At 46.0% G+C, this 25,432-nt stretch overlaps 2 protein-coding genes across 2 annotated transcripts in view; both read right to left on the bottom strand.

Moving 5' to 3' along the window:
- The window catches only part of LOC120969348 (uncharacterized), a 98,344-nt gene that overhangs the window by 30,180 nt on the left and 42,732 nt on the right, over nt 1-25,432 (bottom strand). The window lies entirely within an intron of this gene.
- Nucleotides 18,509-20,976, bottom strand: LOC109734991 (disease resistance protein RGA5-like). The gene is made up of 2 exons (XM_020294177.4): nt 20,077-20,976; nt 18,509-19,718 (listed from the first exon to the last, which is right to left on the bottom strand). The coding sequence occupies exons 1-2, from the start codon at nt 20,907-20,909 to the stop codon at nt 18,605-18,607; spliced, it is 1,947 nt and encodes a 648-aa protein (XP_020149766.4). The 5' UTR covers nt 20,910-20,976; the 3' UTR covers nt 18,509-18,604.

Genomic DNA, 25,432 nt, shown 5'->3' with positions numbered 1-25,432 from the left:
AATGGAGGATCACCCCTAACTCTGCATCGACCAATGCACACAACCATCTCTATTATATTCCTAAAAACGCCGGTGCGTTGCAACGGGATATAAAACCTGCCCATATTAATGTGATTGTGTAAACAAATATTTATCAAATCATGCCCGTGATTTATCTTATATTTTGATGAGAAATTTGTTTATAACACTAGTAGAAAACGGCCCATTTGACCCGGTTCCAGAGGCCCTTTAGCCCCGGTTCAGGAACCGGGACTAAAGCCCAAACCCTTTAGTCCCGGTTCACTTACGAACCGGGATAGAAGGGCTCCACGTGGCCGCTGCGGGGCGCCCAGGCAGGAGGACCTTTAGTCCCGGTTGGTAATACCAACCCGGATCAATATGCCTTCACGCGCCAGCAGCTGGCAAGAGCTGGGGTTTTTGTTTTTGTTTTGGAAAGGGGGGAGGTTTGGAGGGTTAATTTAGTTTCATATTGTGTTAGCTAGCTAATAGAGGGAAGTGTCCTCTCTTATCTCTATGCTTGCTCGACGCTAGCTACTATACATATAGAGAGAAGTGTCCTCTCTTATGCTACTATAATTTTGTGGAATGCAACATAGAGGAAAACATTTCTACTTAATTAAACATCTAATTGCATAACAACTTCACTTCCAGTGCATAACAACTTGACATTGCTTAAACAGCTGCAGTACATAACAGGTTCAGCATACTGAACATAAACACTGACACTTATCTAACTGACACTCACCGCATTTCTTCATTTCTGCATCTCCTTCATCTTCTTGATGCGGTTAGAGTGGCGAATGCCGATGCGGATGTGGGTCTCCGCCTCGATTGGCATGCTCATGTCGCCGAGCTGCGGGATCCCCGGCGCCACCATGTACAGGTCGTCGCCAGCAGGCAGCTGCAGCTGCTGCGCCACCTCCCCCTCGCTGTCGTCCTCCACCTCCACCACCAGCTGCTCCTGCTCGTTGTCGTCCTCCACCTCCACCACCACGTCTGCACCTGGCTCCTCCTCCCCCTTGCTGGACTCTTCCTCCTCCTCCTCCTCCTCCTCCTCCTCCTCCTTCTTCTCCTCCTCATCTTCATTGCTCTCTCCCTCGCTGTCAGAGTGGACAATCACCTGTTTCACTGCAGCTGGTACATCGACCACGACGCCGACGAGATCTTCTACTGGAGCTGGAGGGGCGCGACGGCGGGAGCGGTACTCATACCACCTAGCACGCTGCGGATCTGGTGAGTTTTCCGCTTCATTCATAGCCCAAAGGAAAATAGCGACATGAGGAATTCCACGGCCGCTGGGGAACATCATCTTCTTCTCATCATCCGTAGCCACGGCGATGAGGCCCCTAGCGTGGTCGACGCACATCTGCAAGCTGGGAAACCTATTGCAGATCTCCTCTACGTCTGCCCTTTTCTCTGAATCTCCCTTGCAGAATTTGCTGACAGTCTCCTCCCATCGATCTTGAGCACGGCGAAAAGCTCTTGCAGACGGCCTCTTCTTAGGCGCCATGGCCGGCGTCGAGAAGCGATGGGAGTGGCCGGATGAGTTGCTTATCCCCTGAATCAAGTCCAAGTGACCAAAATGTTATTTAATCTTATCTAGAACAATAAAAGCACAAAGAATTATTGGGTAACAAATGAATTGTGACAAATGATTATAAACAACGTTAGTCAGAAATATAACATGAGCCACGTGATACTGTCAAACTTGCCACTTAAGTGAAGTGTGACATATGATTATAAATGACGTTGGTCAAATATATAATCAACACGTCACATGCCAACTTACTTAGTAGCCATCGTTGTTGGTATTTTTGACTTTGTAGAGCCTGTAACATCACAAGGTATCAACTCCATTTTTCTTGTCACGTTCACAACAACCATTTAAATGTCATTATCACTTTCAGTTATTCTATTTTTAGGCACTAGAGTTCGTGTGTATAATGAAGTTGGTAAGAGTGAACAAGGGAAATTTGCATTGGATGTTGGAGTGAAGTCATTGGATTTCTATAATGAGTAATATCAGAAATACCTTTGTCATTAATTAAAATGGTTTCAAAAGAATAACATGAGTGATTATAACGAAGTCTCTCTAGCTATGGATGTTATCAGGTAGAATAACTAATCAAGTGTTTATTTTGTCAATGTTGTAGTTACTTTGGCACTCCTTATGCACTCTCTAAGTTGGATATGATTGGTATTAACAACTTTAGTTGGATGGGCATGGAGAACTATGGATTGGTTACTTTCGATATGCCATACTTGTTATTTGATGAGACATCTTCAACATCCACCAAGCAACAGGAAGTATAGACCAGAAGTCATAAAGTTATTTTGTTACATTACTTTACATCATTTACTATTCATGGGTTAAACAATTTATGCATTTTTACCTAACTGATTTAGAACCAAATTACATTACCATTCACTAATATTAAAAAATACATCTCATCTCATCTCATCTGAAAAAAACATACATACATGGAAAAACATTGCTATGAACAAAAAATCTATGAACCAAAAAAACTATACAAGTTCCATTTTCTCAAGCATATGTTAAGATCGAAGATTACATGAAGCAATTATTCCTCAAAAGTGGTTAGCAGTTAAAGTGAAGTTATACATGGAATTCCAAACGAAGCAACCCAAAGGCAGAATTATAACACTATGTGTCAATCCCTAACCAGATGTTAATGGAATCATGAACATGAATGAACTACAGCAGAACATTGACTCAAAAATTGACTATAATGCAATCATTCAATTTAACTAGTGTTGCAAGCTCTTCTGGAATTAGTCCATTCTTCAGTTCAAGATAAAATAGACATGAGTCGGAGCGATCGGCAAACATTCCAAATGCTGATCCAACTAACTTGTAATTTTAGCATCAACACTCAAGGCAAACACTTCAGCCCAAAATGATATTCAAAGAAATATATAGCACAACCATATAACAGCAGAGCTTCCTGGTAATAACTTTTATACATCAATAAGAAAGCTAGAATTATAACAGTATGTTTCAATACCTAACCAGATGCAATGGAATTATGAACAATGAATTGCAACAAAAAATTCCATTGAGAAGGTTAGCTATAATGCAATCTTTCAATCAAACTAGCGCTCATTTCATCTCATCGGGCAGGGGCTCACTGGGGCAGGGGCGCGCGGGGGAGGCGTCGGGGCGGCTCGAGGAGGCGACGGCGACCTTGGGGCGGCTCAGCGAGGCGACGACGACGGCGACCTCGGGGTGGCTCGGGGAGGCGATGCCGGGGCAGGGGCGCGGCGACGGCGTTGAATGGGGCCGGGGCGCGGCAACGATGACGTCGGGGCAGCTCGGCGACAGCGACGAGGCAAGCGATGACGTAGCAGCAGCAGCCTGGCGGCATCGTCGAGAGAGGAATGGCGGGTGGAGTGAAATTTGCTAAGTGGTTGGTTATATAGCAACCACGTTTGGTCTCGGTTCGTGTCACGAAACGGGACCAAAGGTCAATTTTTAGTAGCCCAAAGGGCGGGAAGTAGAGACCTTTGGTCCCGGTTGGTGGCACCAACCAGGACTAAAGGTGGACATTGGTCCCGGTTGGCGACACGAACCGGGACCAAAGGTCAATTTCTAGCAGCCCAAAGGACGGGATGCAAAGACCTTTGGTCCCGGTTGGTGGCACCAACCGGGACTAAAGGTGAGCATTGATCCCGGTTCTTGCCACCAACCGGGACCAATAGCCTGTGCCTGGCACAGCCGCGGTGCGGTGGGAGTTTAGTCCCCACCTCGCTAGCTGAGAGAGGCCAGGACCTGTTTATAAGCCCTGTTGCCCCTTCGATGTCGAGCACCTCTCTAATGCAGGCTTCCGGGGCTAAACACACTGTATCTGCATGTGGGCCTACTAGGCCTTCTGTGGGCCTGAATCCTGGCCCATGGTTGGGTTTCTAGTCGTATTCAGGTCGTGGTGGCCTAGTAGGTGGCATTTTTTTATTTTTTTCCAGTTTTTTTGTTTTGTTTGTTGCTTTATTTATTTTCTTTTGTTTCTACTTACAGTTTTTAGTGATTCTTTTTGCTTTTAGGTCACAAAAATTATAAACTTTTTGTTAGTGCCATTGGTTTTCAAATTTGAATAGCTTAAATTTGAATTCTATGAAATTTATGTGAATCACTAGTTTGTGAATAAGTTTACTATAAAAATAGACTTTTGAGTGATTCTTTTTCCTGCTATTTAATATTACTGTATTTTATCATTATATTCAATTTGGTAATTTTTAGGTTAATTTAAATATCTGTTTTAATCAAAAACAGATTTTGTTATTTTAGTTTGCTATTAAAGTTTCTAACAAAAAATTTCTTTATGAAAATTCTTTTTGCTATTAATGTTTTGAACAAAAAATACTTTGATAATTTTATTTGCATAAATTTTATATAATTTTAGTTTCAAAAATACTAGAGGTTTGTAAAAATCTTTTTAGTTGATTCCTTTGTTGAGCTAAATGACCATGAAATTGAAAAGCACTGCAAATGAACTCTGAAAAGGTTGGAAGTTGGCATGATATCATCATTTCACCCACATAACATGTTTTAAAAGTTGAGAGGGTTACGGCAAAAACTAGATGAACTTCATGTACAAAATGGACAATCTCATTCGAAGTATCAGGGTTTCGGATGAAAACTCATATGTTACAAAGGGATTTCATTTTTTTGAACTTATTTGAACTCCAGACTTTTTGTGTGTTCAAAATGCACCATTCAAAGCCACATCATCAATTTTCAACCCTTTCTGACTTCATTTTCTATTTTCCATGCATTTACTGATTTTATTGAGCTAAATGACCCTGAAATTGAAAAGCACTGCAAATGAACTATGAAAAGGTTGAAAGTTGGCATGGTATCATCATTTCACCCACATAGTATGTTCTAAAAAGTTGAGAGGGTTACGACAAAAACTGGATGCACTTCGTGTACAAAACGAACAATCTCTTTCGAAGTATCAGGGTTTCGGACGAAAACTCATATGTTACAAATGGATTTCATTTTTTTGAACTTATTTGAACTCCAGACTTTTTGTGCGTTCAAAATGCACCATTCAAAGCCACATCATCAATTTTTAACTCTTTCTGACTTCATTTGCTATTTTTCATGTATTTACTGATTGTTTTGAGCTAAATGACCCTGAAATTGAAAGGCAAGCAAATGAACTCTGGAAAGGTTGAAAGTTGGCATGGTATCATCATTTCACCCACATAGCATGTTCTAAAAAGTTGAGAGGGTTACAACAAAAACTGGATGCACTTCGTGTACAAAACAGACAATCTCTTTCGAAGTATCAGGGTTTCGGACGAAAACTCATTTGTTACAAAGGTATTTCATTTTTTTGAACTTATTTGAACTCTAGACTTTTTGTGCGTTCAAAATGACCATTCAAAGCCACATCATCAATTTTCAACCCTTTCTGACTTCATTTGGTATTTTCATGCATTTACTGATTTTTTGAGCTAAATGACCCTGAAATTGAAAAGCACTTCAAAGGCATCAACATAATTGAAATTGAAAAGTATTCTTCATCTATTACAAATGGATTTCATTTTTTGACATGTAATTGCAGTGATATTCTAGATCAAAGGCATCATCGTAATAGTTGTGGAGAGAAAGTCTTCACTTTTTCTTCGCTTGTGTTCTTTGCTTATTGCGCCATAACCATGGATAATCTTCATCGTTTAACATGGTGTTTGGGTCAGCCTTCATTTTGAAGGGAGGAATTTCATGAAACTTTTTCATAATCTTCAGACATGTCTGCCTTGCCCTCCATTCCCATGATGTCTCTTTTTCCTGAAAGAACTATGTGGCGCTTTGGCTCATCGTATGATGTATTCGCTTTTTTATCTTTTCTTTTTCTCGGTTTGGTAGACATGTTCATCACATAGAAAACCTGCGCCGCATCATTGGCTAGGACGAATGGTTCGTCTGTGTACCCAAGATTGTTCAGATCCACTGTTGTCATTCCGTACTGTGGGTCTACCTGTACCCCGCCTCCTGACAGATTGACCCATTTGCACTGAAACAAAGGGACCTTAAAATCATGTCCATAGTCAAATTCCCATATGTCCACTATGTACATAATATGTGTCATTTCCCCTCTTGGTTGCTGCATCAAAGTGGACACCACTATTTTGGTTGGTATTCTTTTGATCTTGGGTGATTGTGTAAAATGTATTTCCATTTATCTCGTACCCTTTGTAAGTCAATACAGTCGAAGATGGTCCCCTGGCCAACGAGTACAACTCATCAGAAACAGCGTTGTCACCCATGAGACGTGTTTGCAACCAACTGCCGAAAGTCCTGATGTGTTCACATGTAATCCAGTCGTCACATTGCTCCGGGTGTTTGGAGCACAGAATATTCTTGTGTTCATTGACATACGGGGTCACCAAGGTAAAAAATTTCAAATTTTCAATTTTTTATTAATTTTGGAAAATGTTCAGAATTCCATTTTTTTTTACTATTTTGAAAACTATTCGGAACTTGAAAAAAGTATCTCATTTGAAAAAAATATTAATTTATAAAATTGTTCAAGATTTCTAAAAAGAAAATGGCATTTAAAAAAATGCTCAAATTCAAAAAATATTCTTGGTTTAGTGAAATTTTCACAATTCAAAGTATATTTCGCGTATAAATGATACACATTTTTGAAAAATGTTATGAAGTTTCAACACATGTTCCCATTTTATAAAATGTTCACAAATTCAAATAATGTCCATGTTTTTATAAAAAAGTTGGTGTTTTAAAAATGTTTGTGATTTTTAAAATATGTTCCTTTTTCTGATACGTGTTTTTTCTGAAAGTGTACATAATTTTCAAAAACCTGTTCTGGATTTTAAAAATGGTTCATGTTTCCTACAATATTCAGAAACTTCATACGTTAAATCTCCTTGATTGAAAGGAAAAGTAGATTGAATAAGTAATGGGCCTTCTCTGGCATATTATTTTTCTTCCCGTTGCAATGTACAGGCAGATGTGCTATCTTGCATAATTGGTTTACTTGTCGCTAACCAACAAATTAATCTAGGATAGTTTTGCCCTAATTCTTTTTGAAATTATGTGCTCTGGTCACCATGCCAAGAAAAGTACACCTTACATAAAAGAATGAAGAGAGTACAACTTACGGTCCTGAATATCCAATTAGGAGCCCGAGCTCATCTACACCCGATGAACAATAAATTCAAAATAAATAGAAAAATCCAAAGAATTCCGTTTTTCTTGTGCTGAAAGATGATTGAGTGCATGATGTCCATGTCAAGTTTCAGCACATTTTTCAGACATTTGAGTAGCTCTCAGCTAAAAAGAAAAAACAGGTCCAAACAAGCACAAAACAGTAAAAAAAATCACAGACCCAGATTTGTCTTTTTGTTAAGAGCTACTTAGATATCCAAATATTCTAAAATTTGGTATGAACATCACACACTCAAGCATCTTTAAAAAAACTGTTTTTTTTTGAAAAATTTAAAATATTTTTAACGAATGTACTTTTCACTCCCGGGTTCATCTACCCGGGATTTCCGTTCCATTGGACTGACTCACATCAGTCAGCTAGCTCCGAATTCAAATTGCACTCACTCCCCTTTGCATGTGAGCACTGCTACTGCAGTGCTGCTCGAACGCAATGCTCCAAGTTCAGTATAGAATGGTCAGTTGCAGCGACTTGACTACCCAACAGCCCCTCAGGACCAATTTTTTTGCGCCTGTAGTGAAAAAATGTCCAGCCGTGCACCTGAGACCTCGTTTTCCGCCGGATTTGACCAAAGTTTTAGCCGGCGCTCCCAGTCCAAACCCAGCGCGCTGGGGACGAGCTGGGGAGACCGGCACTATTTTTCCGCATGCAATTGGCCCACAGCGAGCCACCTCTTCCCTCTCTTCCCTCTCTTTCCACCTACCCCACACCTCCCTGCTCTCCTCTCGATCCCCGCGGCTTCTTCCTTTAGCTCCCTGATGGCCGCCGACTGCTCCAGGCCGGGCGAAGTGGTCGGCATCCTCATGGCCGGGCTGGAGTGGCCGTCATCCTCGTGTGTGTGTGTGTGTGTGTGTGTGTGGGGGGGGGGGGGGGGGGGCTGGAGATGCACGTCGGCGGCTTTGACTCGCTCGGGAGATGCTCCCGTGGCATCCGGCTCCCTTGAGTCCAAACCCAGCAACCGGGCCGACGAATCTCTGCAGGCACCACCGCGCAGCAAGCAGCCGCCGTCTAGGTGAGCGATGACTGCCGGCGCGGCGAGCACGGGCGCGGTCCGGCGAGCGGTCGACAGGGCGTGCGCGGCCGCCAAGGGGGCGCGCGCGTGGCCGCGGACGCGGAGGCCGCGGCGGTGCGCGGGGTCTGCAACGCGCGCATGTTTCGGTACCACCACGGCGCGCTGGAGTGTGGCACTGGGCGTCGCTGGCCGCGGCGAGGCACTGGGCATCGGTGCTCTTCCTCATGGCCGCCTCTAAGGTCCTCCTCGTCTGCCTCAGCCTCCTCGCCCCGTTCCCGTGCTTGGTGCTGCTCCGCCGGCTCGTCGCCACGGCACTCATCGCGCTCGTGCTCGCCGACCTCGGCCCCGCCGCCGCTATTGTCGAGGTTGATACGTCTCCAACGTATCTATAATTTTTTATTGTTCCATGTTATTATATTACCCGTTTTGGATGTTTATGGGCTTTACTTTACACTTTTATATCATTTTTGGGACTAACCTACTAACCGGAGGCCCAGCCCGAATTGCTGTTTTTTTTGCCTATTTTAGTGTTTCAAAGAAAAGGAATATCAAACGGAGTCCAAACAGAATGAAACCTTCAGGAGCGATCTTTTTGGAACAAACGTGATCCAGAGGACTTGGAGTGGAAGTCAAGAAACAAACGAGGCGACCACGAGGGTGCCTGGCGCGCCCCCCACCCTCGTGGTCCACCTGGCTCAACCGACCTACTTCTTCCTCCTATATATATCCACGTACCCCGAGAACATCCAGGAGCACCATGAAAAACTATTTCCACCGCCGCAACCTTCTGTATCCGCGAGATCCCATCTTGGAGCCTTCGTCGGCGCTCCGCCGGAGGGGGAATCGACCACGGAGGGCCTCTACATCATCTCCAAGGCCTCTCCGATGAGTTGTGAGTAGTTTACCACAGACCTTCGGGTTCATAGTTATTAGCTAGATGACTTCTTCTCTGTCTTTGAATCTCAATACCAAGTTCTCCTCGATCTTCTTGGAGATCTACTCGATGTAACTCTTTTGGCGGTGTGTTTGTCGAGATCCGATGAATTGTGGGTTTATGATCAAGTTTATCTATGAGAAATATTTGAATCTCCTCTGAATTCTTTTATGTGTGATTAGTTATCTTTGCAAGTCTCTTCGAATTATCAGTTTGGTTTGGCCTACTAGATTGATCTTTCTTGCAATGAGAGAAGTGCTTAGCTTTGGGTTCAATCTTGCGGTGTCCTTTCCCAGTGACAGCAGGGGCAGCAAGGATGTATTGTATTGTTGCCATCGAGGATAAAAAGATGGGGTTTATATCATATTGCTTGAGTTTATCCCTCGACATCAAGTCATCTTGCTTAATGCGTTACTCTGTTCTTATGAACTTAATACTCTAGATGCAGGCAGGAGTCGGTCGATGTGTGGAGTAATAGTAGTAGATGCAGAATCGTTTCGATCTACTTGTTGCGGACGTGATGCCTATATACATGATCATGCCTAGATAATCTCATAACTATGCACTTTTCTATCAATTGCTCGACAGTAATTTCTTCACCCACCGTAATACTTATGCTATCTTGAGAGAAGCCACTAGTGAAACCTATGGCCCCCGGGTCTATCTTTTATCATATAAGTTTTCCATCTATCTTTATTTTGCAATCTTTACTTTCCAATCTATATCATAAAAATACCAAAAATATTTATCTTATCTTATTATCTCTATCAGATCTCACTTTCGCAAGTTACCGTGAAGGGATTGACAACCCCTTTATCGCGTTGGTTGCGAGGTTCTTGTTTGTTTGTGTAGGTACGAGGGACTTTTGATGAGCCTCCTACTGGATTGATACCTTGGTTCTCAAAAACTGAGGGAAATACTTACGCTACTTTGCTGCATCACCCTTTTTTCTTCAAGGGAAAACCAACGCAGTGCTCAAGAGGTAGCAAGAAGGATTTCTGGTGCCGTTGCCGGGGAGGTCTTCGCTCAAGTCAAGACATACCAAGTACCCATCACAAACTCATCTCCCTCGCATTACATTATTTGCCATTTGCCTCTCGTTTTCCTCTCCCCCACTTCACCCTTGCTGTTTTATTCGCCCTCTCTTTCCCGTTCACCTCTCTTTTTATCTGTTTTTCGTGTGTTGTTTGCTTATTTTGATGCATCTATGGCTAGTATCGGGGGTATGAACCATAGAGAAGTTGGAATACAGTAGGTTTAACACCAATATAAATAAAGAATGAGTTCATTACAGTACCTTATGTGGTGGTTTTTCTTTCTTGCACTAACGGAGCTTATGATATTTCCTGTTGAGTTTTGTGTTGTGAAGTTTTCAAGTTTTGGGTAAAGATTTGATGGACTATGGAATAAGGAGTGGCAAGAGCCTAAGCTTGGGGATGCCCATGGCACCCCAAGATAATCCAAGGACAACCAAAAGCCTAAGCTTTGGGATGCCCCGGAAGGCATCCCCTCTTTCGTCTTCGTCTATCGGTAACTTTACTTGGAGCTATATTTTTATTCGTCACATGATATGTGTTTTGCTTGGAGCGTCTTGTATGATATGAGTCTTTGCTTTTTAGTTTACCACAATCATCCTTGCTGTACACACCTTTTGGGAGAGACCCACATGATTTGGAATTTATTAGAACACTCTATGTGCTTCACTTATATCTTTTGAGCTAGATAATTTTGCTCTAGTGCTTCACTTATATCTTTTAAGAGCACGGCGGTGGCTTTATTTTGTAGAAATTGTTGATCTCTCATGCTTCACTTATATTATTTTGAGAGTCTTTTAGAACAGCATGGTATTTGCTATGGTTATAAAATTGGTCTTAGAATGATGGGCATGCAAGTTGGGTGTAATAAAAACTATCATAGGAAGTGAATTGGATGCTATGATCAATTTGATGCTTGATAATTGTTTTGAGATATAGAGGTGGTGATATTAGAGTCATGCTAGTTGGGTAATTGTGAATTTAAAGAATACTTGTGTTGAAGTTGGCAAGTCCCTTAGCATGCACGTATGGTAAAAGTTGTGTAACAAATTTGTTGCATAGGGTGCTCTTTTGATTGCCTTCCTTATGTGTGGAGGTCGGGATCGCGTGATGGTTAACTCCTACCAACCTTCCCCTAGGAGCATGCGTAGTAGTACTTTGCTTCGAGGGCTAATACAACTTTTGCAATAAGTATATGAGTTCTTTATCACTAATGTGAAGTCCATGGATTATACGCACTCTTACCCTTCCATCATTGCTAGCCTCTTCGGTACCGTGCATTGCCCTTTCTCACCTTGAGAGTTGGTGCAAACTTCGCCGGTGCATCCAAACCCCGTGATACGATACGCTCTATCACATATAAACCTCCTTATATCTTTCTCAAAACAGCCACCATACCTACCTATTATGGCATTTCCATAGCCATTCCGAGATATATTGCCATGCAACTTTCCACCGTTCCGTTTATCATGACACGCATCATCATTGTCATATTGCCTTGCATGATCATGTAGTTGACATCGTATTTGTGGCCAAGCCACCATGCATAATTTTTCATACATGTTACTCTTGATTCATTGCCCATCCCGGTACACCGCTGGAGGCATTCATATAGAGTCATATCTTGTTCTAGTATCGGGTTGTAATTCATGAGTTGTAAATAAATAGAAGTGTGATGATCATCATTATTAGAGCATTGTCCCCAAATAAAAAATAAAAAAATAAATGCCAAATAAAAAAGGAGAAAGGCCAAGAAAAAAAGGCCAAATAAAAAAAATAAAGGCCCCAAAAAAAGAAAATAAAAGGGGGACAATGTTACTATCTTTTTCCACACTTGTGCTTCAAAGTAGCACCATGTTCTTCATATAGAGAGTCTCATATGTTGTCACTTTCATATATTAAGTGGGAATTTTTCGTTATAGAACTTGGCTTGTATATTCCAACGATGGGCTTCCTCAAAATGCCCTAGGTCTTCGTGAGCAAGCAAGTTGGATGCACACCCACTAGTTTTTTTTGTTGAGCTTTTATACATTCATAGCTCTAGTGCATTCGTTGCATGGCAATCCCTACTTCTCATGTTGACATCAATTGATGGGCATCTCCATATCCCGTTGATTAGCCTCGTCAACGTGAGACTTTCTCCTTTTTTGTCTTCTCCACACAACCTCCATTATCATATTCTATTCCACCCATAGTGCTATATCCATGGCTCACGCTCATGTAGAGTTGAAAAAAGCTGAAGCGCGTTAAAAGGTATGAACCAATTGCTTGGCTGAAACCGGGGTTGTGCTTGATGGGAGTATTTTGTGTGATGAAAATGAAACATAGCCTAACTATATGATTTTGTAGGGATGAACCATCTAAAGCCATGTTATTTTGAGAAGACATGATTGCCTTGTTAGTATGCTTGAAGTATTACTATTTCTTATGTCAATATGAACTTTTGTCTTGAATCATTTGGATCTGAATATTAATGCCACAATAAATAAAATTATATTGAGAATTATGCTAGGTAGCATTCCACATCAAAAATTCTGTTTTTATCATTTACCTACTCGAGGACGAGCAGGAATTAAGCTTGGGGATGCTTGATACGTCTCCAACGTATCTATAATTTTTGATTGTTCCATGCTATTATATTACCCATTTTGGATGTTTATGGGCTTTACTTTACACTTTTATATCATTTCTGGGACTAACCTACTAACCGGAGGCCCAGCCCGAATTGCTGTTTTTTTTTCCTATTTCAGTGTTTCGAAGAAAAGGAATATCAAACGGAGTCCAAACGGAATGAAACCTTCGGGAGCGATCTTTTTGGAACAAACGCAATCTAGGAGACTTGGAGTGGACGTCAAGCAGCAAACGAGATGGCCACGAGGGTGCCCGGCGCGCCCTAGGGGGTGGGCGCGCCCCCACCCTCGTGGGGCCCTCGTGGCTCAGCCGACCTACTTCTTCCTCCTATATATATCTACGTACCCCGAGAACATCCAGGAGCACCACGAAAAACTATTTCCACCGCCGCAACCTTCTGTATCCGCGAGATCCCATCTTGGAGCCTTCGCCGGCGCTCCGCCGGAGGGGGAATGGACCACGGAGGGCCTCTACATCATCTCCAAGGCCTCTCCGATGAGCCTAGATAATCTCATAACTATGCACTTTTCTATCAATTGCTCGACAGTAATTTGTTCGCCCACCGTAATACTTATGCTATCTTGAGAGAAGCCACTAGTGAAACCTATGGCCCCCGGGTCTATCTTTTATCATATAAGTTTTCCATCTATCTTTATTTTGCAATCTTTACTTTCCAATCTATATCATAAAAATACCAAAAATATTTATCTTATCTTATTATCTCTATCAGATCTCACTTTCGCAAGTTACCGTGAAGGGATTGACAACCCCTTTATCGCGTTGGTTGCGAGGTTCTTGTTTGTTTGTGTAGGTACGAGGGACTTTTGAGGAGCCTCCTACTGGATTGATACCTTGGTTCTCAAAAACTGAGGAAAATACTTACGCTACTTTGTTGCATCACCCTTTCCTCTTCAAGGAAAAACCAACGCAGTGCTCAAGAGGTAGCAGAGGTACGCTTGGACGCTCCGCGCCTCCCGTGTTGGCCCCCACCGGTGCGATGCGTGCCATCGCGCCAGCGCACCACCGTCTCCTCGAGCCCCAACACTGCTCCTGGGGGCGCAACGAGTGAAAAAAAATTCACCCCTAGGCCAAAATTTGCGCTGGCAGCCCCCCAACCGGCGAAAAAATGCCTCCTGGGAGGCCAAACGAGTGGAGATGCTCTAACAAGAATGCTTAGAGCATCTCTAGTATACCCCTTAAAGCGGTCAAACCCGTAAAAAAAAGATGTGCTTACAGTTTCGGTCGAAAAAATGACCCCTAGCAGATCCCGTAAAGCTCGTTGGGCCCTTCAACTTTTTAAAGGGCACTGAAAATCCATCCGCGAGAACCTCATATGTACAGTTTCGAAGGCAGTATACAGTTTAGCCTGTAAACCGGTCAAACCTCGTCCGAACGCACCGCCGCAGAACTGGCCGGAATCTACCCGAAACTCACCGAAATCCGTCGCCGCACATCGGAAGAAGCCGCCGCATACCGGAATTTGCCGCTGCCGGTCCGAATTGCCGCCAGCTCGACCTCCACTGCCGAGGCGAGGCTGTCCACAGGCGGGGCGGAGCAGACTACCGGCGGCCCGAATCGGGGCGGGGCAGCGCCGAAGAAGGGCGGGCAGGGAGGACGGCGGGTCGCAGGCGGCGGCGGGGAGCTCGGGCGGGCACGCCAGGGAGCGCGCGCGGCGGTGGGCGGTGCCGGGCTCAACCGGGGACGGGAAGCCATGCCAGGGAGTGCGCGGTCGGGGCGGGCGGCGCCAGGGCAAGGCAGGGGCGAGGCGGGCGGCGCCGGGGCGAGCTGGGGTGCCGGGGCGAGGCACGCCGTCGCCGGAGACAGGCTCTGTCGGGAGGTAGGAAGAAAGAAAAAAAAGGAAAAAATTGAGTTACAGTAAGATGCAGTTTTATTTACAAGGTCTGCTCGAGGCAATTTCACACTGTAAAAATGGTTTACAATGCCCCTCATACGCGTTTTTAAGGGTCAATTTTTAAGGAGTCTACTAGAAATGCTTTACATTGCTTCAGCGTCCATCAACTCGGTAGTACGACCATACATGTTCATTCTCAGTGTCGCTCATCCAATCCATGTTGGATTAGCAAGAAAAGCGGGACACCAACATGAACAGGCTTCCAACACCGTAAATTTCATCTACCATCATCAATATTGGCCCTGTTTGGATACTCTAACTTAGTTAGAGGTCATAATCTTGAACTAACTTTAACCAAAGAGGTGTTTGGATGGCAGGATTAAATTGACAATAAATACTCTTTCTTAATCAATTGGCCAAGAGCTGCGCTGTCTGAGGCAGACGGGGACGCGCCTGGCACGGAGCCGCGTTGGCCTCTCGCGCAGCCCGCCGGCCGAATCCGCCATCCCTGCGCAAGGAGCCGCGTTGGCCGAGGCCAACGGGGACGGGCCGCGCAAGGAGCCGTGACTGCTTACCGGCGGACGGACGGGCCGCGGGGAGACGATGGGGTTGGAACGGGAGGATAGGACGAGGCTGCTGCGGGGAGAGTGAGAGAAAAATGTGTTTTTTTAGTGGTTTCGAGGAGAACTAACCTAAATAAACACCTCTCGGATGGGTTAGTTTTTTTTGGATGGGTTAGACGCAGCTAACCCAAACTAACCCTCCTTATTTGGATATTTTTAGGTTAGATGAGTCCAAACTAACTCTAATCTATGCATCCAAACAGGGCCATTAGCACAAAGACGAATGGTGGTAATCATCCACCATCACCATGAACGTAATCGCATTTGCTTCCAACACAAGCCGAGGGAATCATCTGTGAAAAAGAAATACGTGGAAGTGAAAAAAAGTGAAGCGATCTGGAGCAGTTGTCGATCTCACACCTCGATGAGGATTTAGGGATCTATATATTCCTCTGTAAATTTCCAGAGCTAGATGATGAATTAGGCGTTATCATCTTGGAGAATCCTGCTAGCAACCCACTACCCCGGTCACTCAATCACGCAGGGATTAACACATGGCCGTTATAGTTGGGAGGCATGAGAGGGGATCAGGAGACATTCCTAACGTTCCTCTCTCCTTGAAACAAACTCGGCTTCAAGGCGGCTACAGCTTGAAAAGGCTTGTTTTCGACAGTTTGTAGAGAACTCCACACAGAACTCCAACCACCAACAAAGAGGACTCCTTGGCTGCTAGAAAATCTCTTCCAGTATATGGTTGAGAAACCCAAAATGGTTAAGTATGTTGAGAAGCTATACACGAGTAGCTGCTGAATCGGCTCCAAACGACCCCCAGTGACGTGCTATCGGAGATTCAGAATTAGACCCAGTTGCAATAAGAAGAGAAATCTTAACATGAAGCAAATCTTAAGCTACAACACGAGTTCAATCAGCTAACCTTTTATTCTACGAGTCTTAAGTGCCAAGCAAAAGAGAACAAGCCAAGAGGAGTTCCATCAACTCCTCATTAATAACTTAAATAAGCCAAGAAAAACAAAACAGCACAACCTGAAAATAGTACTGTTACAAATAGTGCCAACTGAATGCAACATTTTATTATACGAGTCTTGACTCTTGGCTGAACAAAGGAAATGCGGTGCTGCGTTTCTGAAAGCATATGCAGAAAAAAAAACAGTTCATCATGAACAACGTGCAGAAGCCTCTGTGTAGCAAAAGACTGAATTCACATACGTTGGAGAGAATGAGCCTTCGTTATTGGGAGCTGCAGTGGTACCAGCACACGAACCAAAAGAGATGCTGGTGCCTACAGTGGTTCAGTGGTTAAAAGAGAATAAGCAGCATCTCGTGAATGGGAATGCATCAGCCCTCACAACCAACGTTCCGACCACGCGACGTGCACGCAGGCCCAGATGCCGAAGAGCAGGCAGCCTCCCAATTATCTGAATGTCGTCCCCTTGCAGTTCTTCCACAAATATGGCCAGGCTGGAGATGTGGGGAAGCGACGTTGAGTTAATCCACTTTGGAAGTCTCAAGACCGACCCTAGGTGGGTGCCCCATGAATGAAAAGTATGGAGGTGTGGAGGGGGCACCCAGCTTTCACGTATGCACTCCGACAATACGCCACCAAAATCAATACACAGAATTTGCAATTTTTGCAAGTTGCCTAGGGACTCAGTTAATATATCCATATTGATCAGATCCACGGCCTTACTATCACAGTGAAGTTCGATCCTCCTAATCTCTGTCAAATGGCTCAGCTCTTTCACAATATGAGGAGATGAGGTTAGGTTTACTTCCTGCAGCACTTCGAGGGACGTCAAGTTCCCCATTCCTTCTGGCAGCCTCAAGCCAGTATCAACATATAGACATATCAATTTTCTTAGTTGAACAATACTTTTAGGTAATTCTATTATGCTACTCCCTCCGTTCCAAATTACTCGTCGCGGAAATGGATGTATCTTAGAACTAAAATACATCTAGATACATCCATAACTGCGACAAGTAATTCGGAACGGAGGGAGTAGTTCTTTGTATATCTAGTGTCTGCAAAAGCTGTAACTTCCTAAAATGGAAAGCTTTCCGAGTCCTCCTCCCTCCCGCGTCGACCCCGCGTGGCAACAGGGAGGGAACCCTAGATCGTGCCGCCGGTCTCCCCTCCCCTCCTCCCTCGCCCCCGCCAGGGGGCCCGGCCGGCGTCGGCGGCGGCGGGGCATCCTCGTCCTCCCGCGCGGTGGGGTTGGCGTGGGTTAACACCCCGGGCCGGGGCGTGGTGCTGACGCCGAGCGCCACGGCGGTTCGTCTGCAGCGACGGCGCGGTGGCGGTGTGTGCCTGGGGCGGCGGCGGCGGCTGGTCGTCTTCTCCTCCGGCGGCAAGGGCTACGGTAGGCACAGGTCGTGGGTGGCTGCCTCTTCTCCGGCGCGGGCTGGCGGAGGTGGCGGCGCGGCAGCGGTATGCTTGACCCCCTCCTCTACGGCCGTCGTGGCGCATGAATCGGCTGCTGGTGGCGGCTCCTCTTGTGCTCTGGTGTGGCTCGGCTGGCCGGTGAATGGCAAGGGCGCCGTGAGGGGGAGGCAGGAGTGCCTCCCGGACTCGCCGTCGCCGCGATTTGGAGGTGCCAGATCGGGTGTCTCGGGTGGCTGCAGCACGGCTGGCCGCCGGCGTTTTCCCTGCCCAGATCTGGCTGCCGGCCGCTCCTGCCATAGGAGCTTGTTTGGGGCGGAAAGAGGGGGTCTTTACTGCCCCTTCACCGGCTAACAATGTCGGTGTGCGGCGGCAGCGGTCGAGGGGTGGTCTCGGATGCCGGGGCGGCGGCCTCGATGGTGGGAGGCGCGATGCTCGTGGGCGGAGCTCGCGGCTCGGATGTTGGCCGGTTACCATGGTCGTGCGGGCAGCGTGGTAGCTTGGTTATGATGGTCGGTGGCGGTGGTTCTGCAGCGTGCTTGCGGCACTCCGTCTCGGAGGCGAAGAGGGCTTGCCGGGTGAAAACTCTTTCTGGCTTTGCCAGGTCGGCGGTGGCGGCGCCTACGGGCGTCGTATCCTTCTTGAAGGCGTCGCCGTGGTTCCTCTTCCTCCTCCGTGTTGCTCCGAGGGAAACCTCGATCCCCGGATCAGGCGGTGGCGGTACTAGGTGCCATGACCTTGTTGAAGGCTCCGCCTTGGAGTAATCGGTTCGTCGTGCACAACTCCGACTCTTCGCTGTGATTCGTTCACGGTTGAGGCACCCGGCGACTTCAAGCGGCGCTCTCTCTTCCTTCCTGTAGATGGCTTGGAGTTGTGTTGGGTGGTGTAGCTGTTCCCAACATTCTTGTATCTTGCCCTGTGTGTGTTGGTGTGGAGTTGTATGAGGTTGGTTGTATCTGGATCGTTGCTTTATATATAAAGCGGGGCGAAAGCCTTTTTCAGTAAAGGCTGTAACTTTCCTATCTCCAATGGGAGTTCGTGAACATCTGCATTCCTGAGCCCTAGATACCTTAGGTGAATTAAATTCCCTGCATACTTGAGACTGATACCAGAGCTACTTTCACGGCTGCCACAATTTCCAAGATCCAGAACACGTAAAAATTGGAAGCTTGAGGGAGATGACAACCAATCACAGGTAACAGGAGAGAAAACAGCAAAGGTCCTAACTTTTGACAGGCTAGTGCTATCAAACTGATGGTTCTGAACCTTTGCCTTGATATTATGAAGTGATAACCTGCGAAATTTTCTTTGCGGATTAGGTGCATTCCACTCCGCATTATCCAATATGGAGATAAAATTCTCCTCACTTGACAGCGAGCATATAAGGTCAAGCACCATATCATGTATACGACAAGTTACTACTGTTCCTTCATAATTGGTTTTCGCTGGCTGGATCAAGCTCCTGTTCATAAGCTCGTTGAAGTAGCTCTTTCCGATCTCAAACAGCCTGGTTTCATCTTTGTCACATTGGATAAACCCTTCAGCAAGCCACCTCCATATCAGCCAATCTCTGTTAATCTCAAAGTCTTCAGGAAAGATGTTTAGGTATAACAAACAAGCCTTCAGATGCGAAGGCAAATCATAATAGCTGAGTGATAATATCCTCTTCATGTCCTTCACAATACCACCTTCTGTAACTCCACGGCCCATCGAACTGTGCACATGCATCCATTCTTCTTTCTGCTTTATCCTTTGGTTATTGACTAGAAGGCTAGCTATTGTAATGATGGCTAATGGTACTCCACCACATTTCTTCAGTATCTCTCTTGATACTGCTTGCAAATCTTCTGGACATTTCTCCTCGCTTTGAAATATTCTTCTATGGAAGAGTATCTGCGACTCTTCATCGGAAAGAGGTTTCATTTTGTGAATCATGTCATCACTGGAAGAGAGACATGCTTCAGACACACTCATATTGCGGGTTGTTGTGATTACCCGACTATGAAGTTTGTTTTTATACAAAGCACAATTTATACATCTCCATATTTGTTCTTCCCATATATCATCGATTACGATGAGGTACCTATGTCAAATATTTTGATATCATTAGTTGGCAAGTCATCTATATACAACTGAAGTTTGTAACAAGGATAAACTGTAAGGTACTAAAGCAAACCATATGCTTATATAACCACTAAGGATATGCATGCAAAAATATTAAGAAATGCAACAGAAATTGCTTAAAAGTATACATGAATAACAAAAATAAGGCATGTGCGCAAAAAAGAAAGAAGTAGAATTTGCTGAAAAAAGAACAAAACTACTACAGATATAAAAGTATAACAAATAAGGAACGAAGATATGAAATTCAGTATACATCTCACTACTTCACACATTTCCGAAATATATACAAAAGGACACAAGCACTACGTTATGCATACCTCTTATGCACAAGGTAATCACTGATTTGCTTGATGAGTAGATTTTCATCCCGTGTTGTATTATGAATGTCACTAAACTTTTCATTGTCAAGGCCATAGAGTAAGTCCTTGAAAACTTTCTTGATATCTGGGTTCTGACCCATGGGGACAAAAGCCACACAATCAAATTGGGTTTTGATCTTCTCATAGACTGCTTTGGTGAGCGTTGTCTTGCCTAGCCCACCAACACCAACAATAGAGATCGTCTTCAATTGCTCCTTGGGACTCCCGTCCTCACAAATCAGTGTTTTGATAAGCTCTTTCCTTGCGCGGTCAACCCCAACAAGCTCCTCTACATATTTGTGTAGAGCTAACACACGAGGGTCGATGGTAGCACCATTGGTAGTGCAACACATGTCAAGCTCGTACCTTTTACGTAGGTCCGCCAACTCCTTGGCAAGATCCTGAGCTTCTTCAATGGCATCACATATTTGATGAAGTGCTTTGCCCTTAACAAAAAGTTTGGTGGTCTTCTTGAGAAACTTCTTGACTCGATTCCTCATGTTCGTTGGCTTGCTGCTTGAACCCTCATCCACACGCACCAAGAAGTCGTCAACAGCGTCTTCCATGTCGCAAGAGAGGTCTCTCACCTTGCCAGCCCAAATCCGGACCGGCTCGTCGAGCTGGTCTGACTGCACCTCACCAACCTTGCGAAGTACAGCGTGCATCATCTCCAGCTCTGTAAGGAGCGATTGGACGCCTTTCTTTACTCGCTTCTCCAGGTTGTATTCTCCAACAAGGAGCTCACCGAGCTTAGATATGACAGGGCCCATGGCCCCAGCAGCAACCTCCATATCTTGACCTTTATCGATCTGTCTTTGCTCTAGATCGACACACCACTATAGCATTGTCCTTGGGTTGAAACTCTGAAATGCAAACATAATGGTTTTCAGAAGATTGAAGGAGCAAAGCTGAACATTATTGGTTGGTGAAGGCACATATGCAGTGCATCCTGTAGCTACCTGAACCTGATTTGTTGGTGAAAGCACATGCAATGCACCCTTTAGCTATTTATAAAGTGGAAGTAGACCCTTCCAAAAAAACGGAAGTAGAAGAAGGGTACCTGCCCTGAATAGCAGCTCTTCAGATCCAATTTGCAGAGTCCTTTGTAATGGCTACCGAGGATGAACTGGTGGAGAATTGATCCAGCTCTGCACATCATTAGTTCACATCAGAACCAGCAAATATCAAACAAAAACAAAATGGTTGTAGAGACGTGGAGGAAGAGGAGACAACTAGAAGATACTACTAATTGTTTTCAGAGAACCGCCGGATGAGCAAAAACTGGACATTTTCAGTCCGTGAAAGCAACAGCTCATGAATCCACTATCATTCAAATGAATGGAATAGCAACAAGGGGTTATGGAGGGAGGAACAGATGGAGCAAAAGCATCACCTCGCTTGGCTCAGTCAAGAGCTAGCACAAGTTGAAGAAGAGCGTCTCCTGACTGAACTCTGCACATCATGGATCAGTATCAAAACTAGAACAGATTAAGGAGGCTGAAGCAGATGTATTGAACAGAAGACGAGAAGGAGACGGGTAGAAGAGTACCGTTGGCGCTGTCTCTGTCGCAGATTGGGAGGAGATCACCGTAGTCACCGCAGAGAACAACGAGAGACCAAGGAAAGAAGCACCAAAGTAGCACTAGTGTGGATACGGCCGGAGTGATTTATTGTTATGTGATGCATATATAGCCCTGATTGGCCGTCGGGACAGGCCTATGCCGACGGCCCCCGTCGGCATAGGGCCGTCGGCAACATATCCGTCGGCGTAGCCCGGGAGGCCGTCGGCATAGGCCCTATCCCGACGGTGTCCGTACATCTATGCCGACGGCCCTGGCCGTCGGCAACGTTACCTCCTGACGGCGGCCGCCGTCAAGTGCTGACCAACGCCCGCTCGCCACGTGGCAGGTCTATGCCGACGGCTAGGTTTGAAACTATGCCGACAGCTAGGCCGTCGGCATAGACGTGCCACGTGTCGAGCAGGCGTCACCCCTAGGGCAGGTCTATGCCGACGGCCTAGCCGTCGGCATAGTTTCAGACTAAGCCGACGGCCAGGCCGTCGGCATAGGCCTGCCACGTGGCACGCCAACTCTATGCCGACGGCTAGGCCGTCGGCATAGTTTCTGTTTGCTTTTTCTTTTCTTTTTTCTGTTTTGTTTCAGCTCAATTCATTTGAATATATACAACATATATAAGGATCATACAGCAATATATGCATCACATAACAATAAGGAGCAGCATCACACAACAAATTCATCATCACACATCATAAGAAGCATCGCAAAGCATAAACATATAAGTATCATCGCCACCAAAGCATATAAGAATCTCACAAACAACAATAAGAAACATCACTAGCATATAAGTATCATCACCACCAAGACCGCCACAATGTGACCCAAAGGCTCAAGCGCCAGGACGTCGAGCACCGCGGAGGTCGTCACCGCCAAGACCGCCGAAGCCCAGGTCGTCACTGCTAGCGGCAGCGGTACCGCCAAGACCGCCTCCACCTCCGCCTCCGCCTCCATGGATCGGAGTGGTCGGGCTCCGTGACTCAGGAGTGCTGCGAAGACCACCGCCAACGGTTGATCCACCGGTTCCCTGGATGTTGAAAAGACATATTAATGGGATATATGACTGTGTTGAAAGGCATGATATGCTTTGAGTGAATAGATTGGGGATGAACTAACCGGCGAGGGGCCAACGTCCTGTGCCACAAACTCCTCAAAGGTCAGCAACGTTGGTTGTGCTGGAGGACCCTCTGCTGATGGCCATTGAGGACACCTGCCGGCCGCCATTTCCTGAAAAGCGTGCTGCATCTGGCGATCCCTCTGCTGATGGTATGCATGAAGGCGGTCGTGCCACGCCATGGTCTCCAGGCGTGTGTACTCCATGTAGGCCTACAGTATGACATGATGAAACTCATAAAACTACTAAATGCGGAAAATAAAGTGAGCAATGAAGATAAAAGGGAAAATACTTACAGTTTGCTGCTCCTGAAAGAGGAACTGTGATGGTGCACTACTCATGGGCCTGCTCGTGCGCTGGCTCAGGGTCGGGTCGATCCGACGGAGCTGTGTGTAGGAGATAGTAGGAGTGATCACAGCATCGAGAACCGCCTCCCGACCGTGCTCCTTCGGCCCCATGCCCACCACCACCCTTTCGTCCAGATCCGCCGCAATGGGGTCAGGTGTGTCAGGATGTAGCTGCAGATACCCATCGGAGTAGGCCTTCTTCCTATGCGCGGTCTTCTTGCCGTAGTACTTGGGCTCGCCAGGCTTGGGGTCCTTCCGCGTATGGGCGATCTCCCACGCCTGCATGTGTGAGAGCGGCCGCTTCAGTTTCTCCTCCTGCACCACCAAACAGAGGTTAGTCATACATAAGAAAGTGATGGTAAATAGAAGAAGAAGAATGTTTAATGGGGTTAGTCATACATTAACTGCCTTATGGAGATAGTGGTTTCGGTTTCCCTGAGCATGTACTCCCTCCTTCCCTCGGTTAGCCTTGTTTTTGACTCTCATAGCCGCCCAGGCTCCAGCCTCATCACACCAAAGATCCACCAATGCCGCCCAGGACTCGTCTTTTCCATAACACCAATTTGGTAACACCTACATAATGAAAGCATAATGGCATGTCAACATGAAACGGTGAAATGTACCACAAGGTAATGAAAGCATAATGAAAAATCTTTTATACTTACCTTCAAGAACTCATCCCTCTCCAAGGTAATGTCCATCCTCCGCGCGTCTTCCTTGGTCATCTTCACACCAAGATAGTCGTGATGGTATGTCGAGATGGCCACATAGCGCACCTCGTACTGCATCTGGCGGGCCTTCTTCTTGCATTGGCGTAGCACTATCTGGTCCGCTCTGGCCCTGTGCTCCGGAAGAACTCGATAGAATTTCTACAATCATGCATGAAACAAGAATGGAAGAAGCCATGAGTTAAATCATTCATGAAACTAGAATGGACTTGTGCTTCTGAAGAGAACTCACCCAGAAAGTGGTGATCACGGCCTTGGCATGGGTCCCATGGTCCGCGTGGAGGACCGCTTCCCAGTGCTCCCAGCTCGTGGCCAAGACCCGATGGTCCGGGTGCCTGACTGGATCCGGACAGTACAACCCCGGCCAGTGTAACTTCAGCAAGACGGTGATGAGGCTGTTGGGAATACGGACCCCTTTAGAATATATCCAGTTGCTGCAAAAGAATGAACTATTAGCATGTGACAAGCAAAATAAATAACAACCGGAATGAGCATGTGACAAGCAAAATAATGAAATTATTATAAAGTGGCACTTACTCTTTCCCCGTGGGCTCAATGAGCCACTTCTGCTCCTCAGTAGCAGGAACCTGCTTTGGTAGCTTTGCGTTACCACGCAGCCACCCCTTGTTGTCAACCCCCTCCCCGCCACTACCATCATCCCCGCCACCACCCTCCTCCTCGCCTGCCTCCCCCTCCCCAACCTCCTCCTCCTCGTCCTCCTCCTCCACCCCCTCCTCGGCCCCATCCCGAACCTCCCCCTCCTCCTCGCCTGCCTCGTCCTCCTCCTCCTCCTCACCAAAGGAGGGTACCTCACTAGACGAGGGTACCTCACTAGAGGAGGGCCTCGAAGACAACACCCCTAAGTCGGTGAGGGTGCGCTCTTTCTGCCGCGACCCCCTGTAGTGGCTCTCCCCCCACCACCTCCCCCTCTAGGGGCTCTCCCCCCGCCCCCTCCTCCTCTAGGGGCACCTCTCCCTCGACCTCCCTGTGAGGAGTCATCGTCAAGTAGCCGGGGGGAGGATTACGTGCTCGACCACTCTGACTAGGCAGGCCGACGACCTTGCGTAGGAAACCCACGCCGTCGGCCTTCCCCTTGCCCATGTTCCACGAACCTGCATTGAAAAGAGAATAAGCAATTAGTAAATTAATGAAATGAAGGAAAAGGCATGATAATAAACACATTAATAAAAATGCATAAAAAGGCATATTCCTAAACTATAGAAAAAAAGACTTGAAACGTACATCTGCTAGAAACCATATGAATCATCACTGTTGTAACCTCTTTCTTGGTCCGTCTCATCATCACTATCAATCATATCATCTTCGTTGTCTGACGGAGGTGGAGGCTCTTCCTCATCGTCAGCGTCTTCGTTTAACTTTTCTAGCATAAGTATGTCATTTTCATTGACAATGGTCTCACCATCATTCCGTGCATCGTCGTCGTTTGGATCCACATCATCATCACCCAATGGTCTAGCGTCATCGTTTCTAACCACATCATCATCATCAGGTTGCTCTTGATAGAACACCCCTCCTATGTGATGGGGTTAA

The sequence above is a fragment of the Aegilops tauschii genome, chromosome 7 (assembly GCF_002575655.3).
Source record: "Aegilops tauschii subsp. strangulata cultivar AL8/78 chromosome 7, Aet v6.0, whole genome shotgun sequence".
In the NCBI taxonomy this organism is placed as follows: domain Eukaryota; kingdom Viridiplantae; phylum Streptophyta; class Magnoliopsida; order Poales; family Poaceae; genus Aegilops; species Aegilops tauschii.
The sequence above is the reverse complement of the archived record's forward strand: the minus strand, read 5'-3'. Positions and strand labels throughout refer to the sequence as shown.

Coding starts and splice junctions, on each gene's coding strand:
- LOC109734991 (XM_020294177.4), bottom strand. CDS start 20,909: ATGGAGGTTGCTGCTGGGGCCATGGGCCCTGTCATATCTAAGCTCGGT. Junction 19,719..20,076: donor GATTACCTTGTGCATAAGAG/GTATGCATAACG, acceptor TATTTGACATAG/GTACCTCATCGTAATCGATG.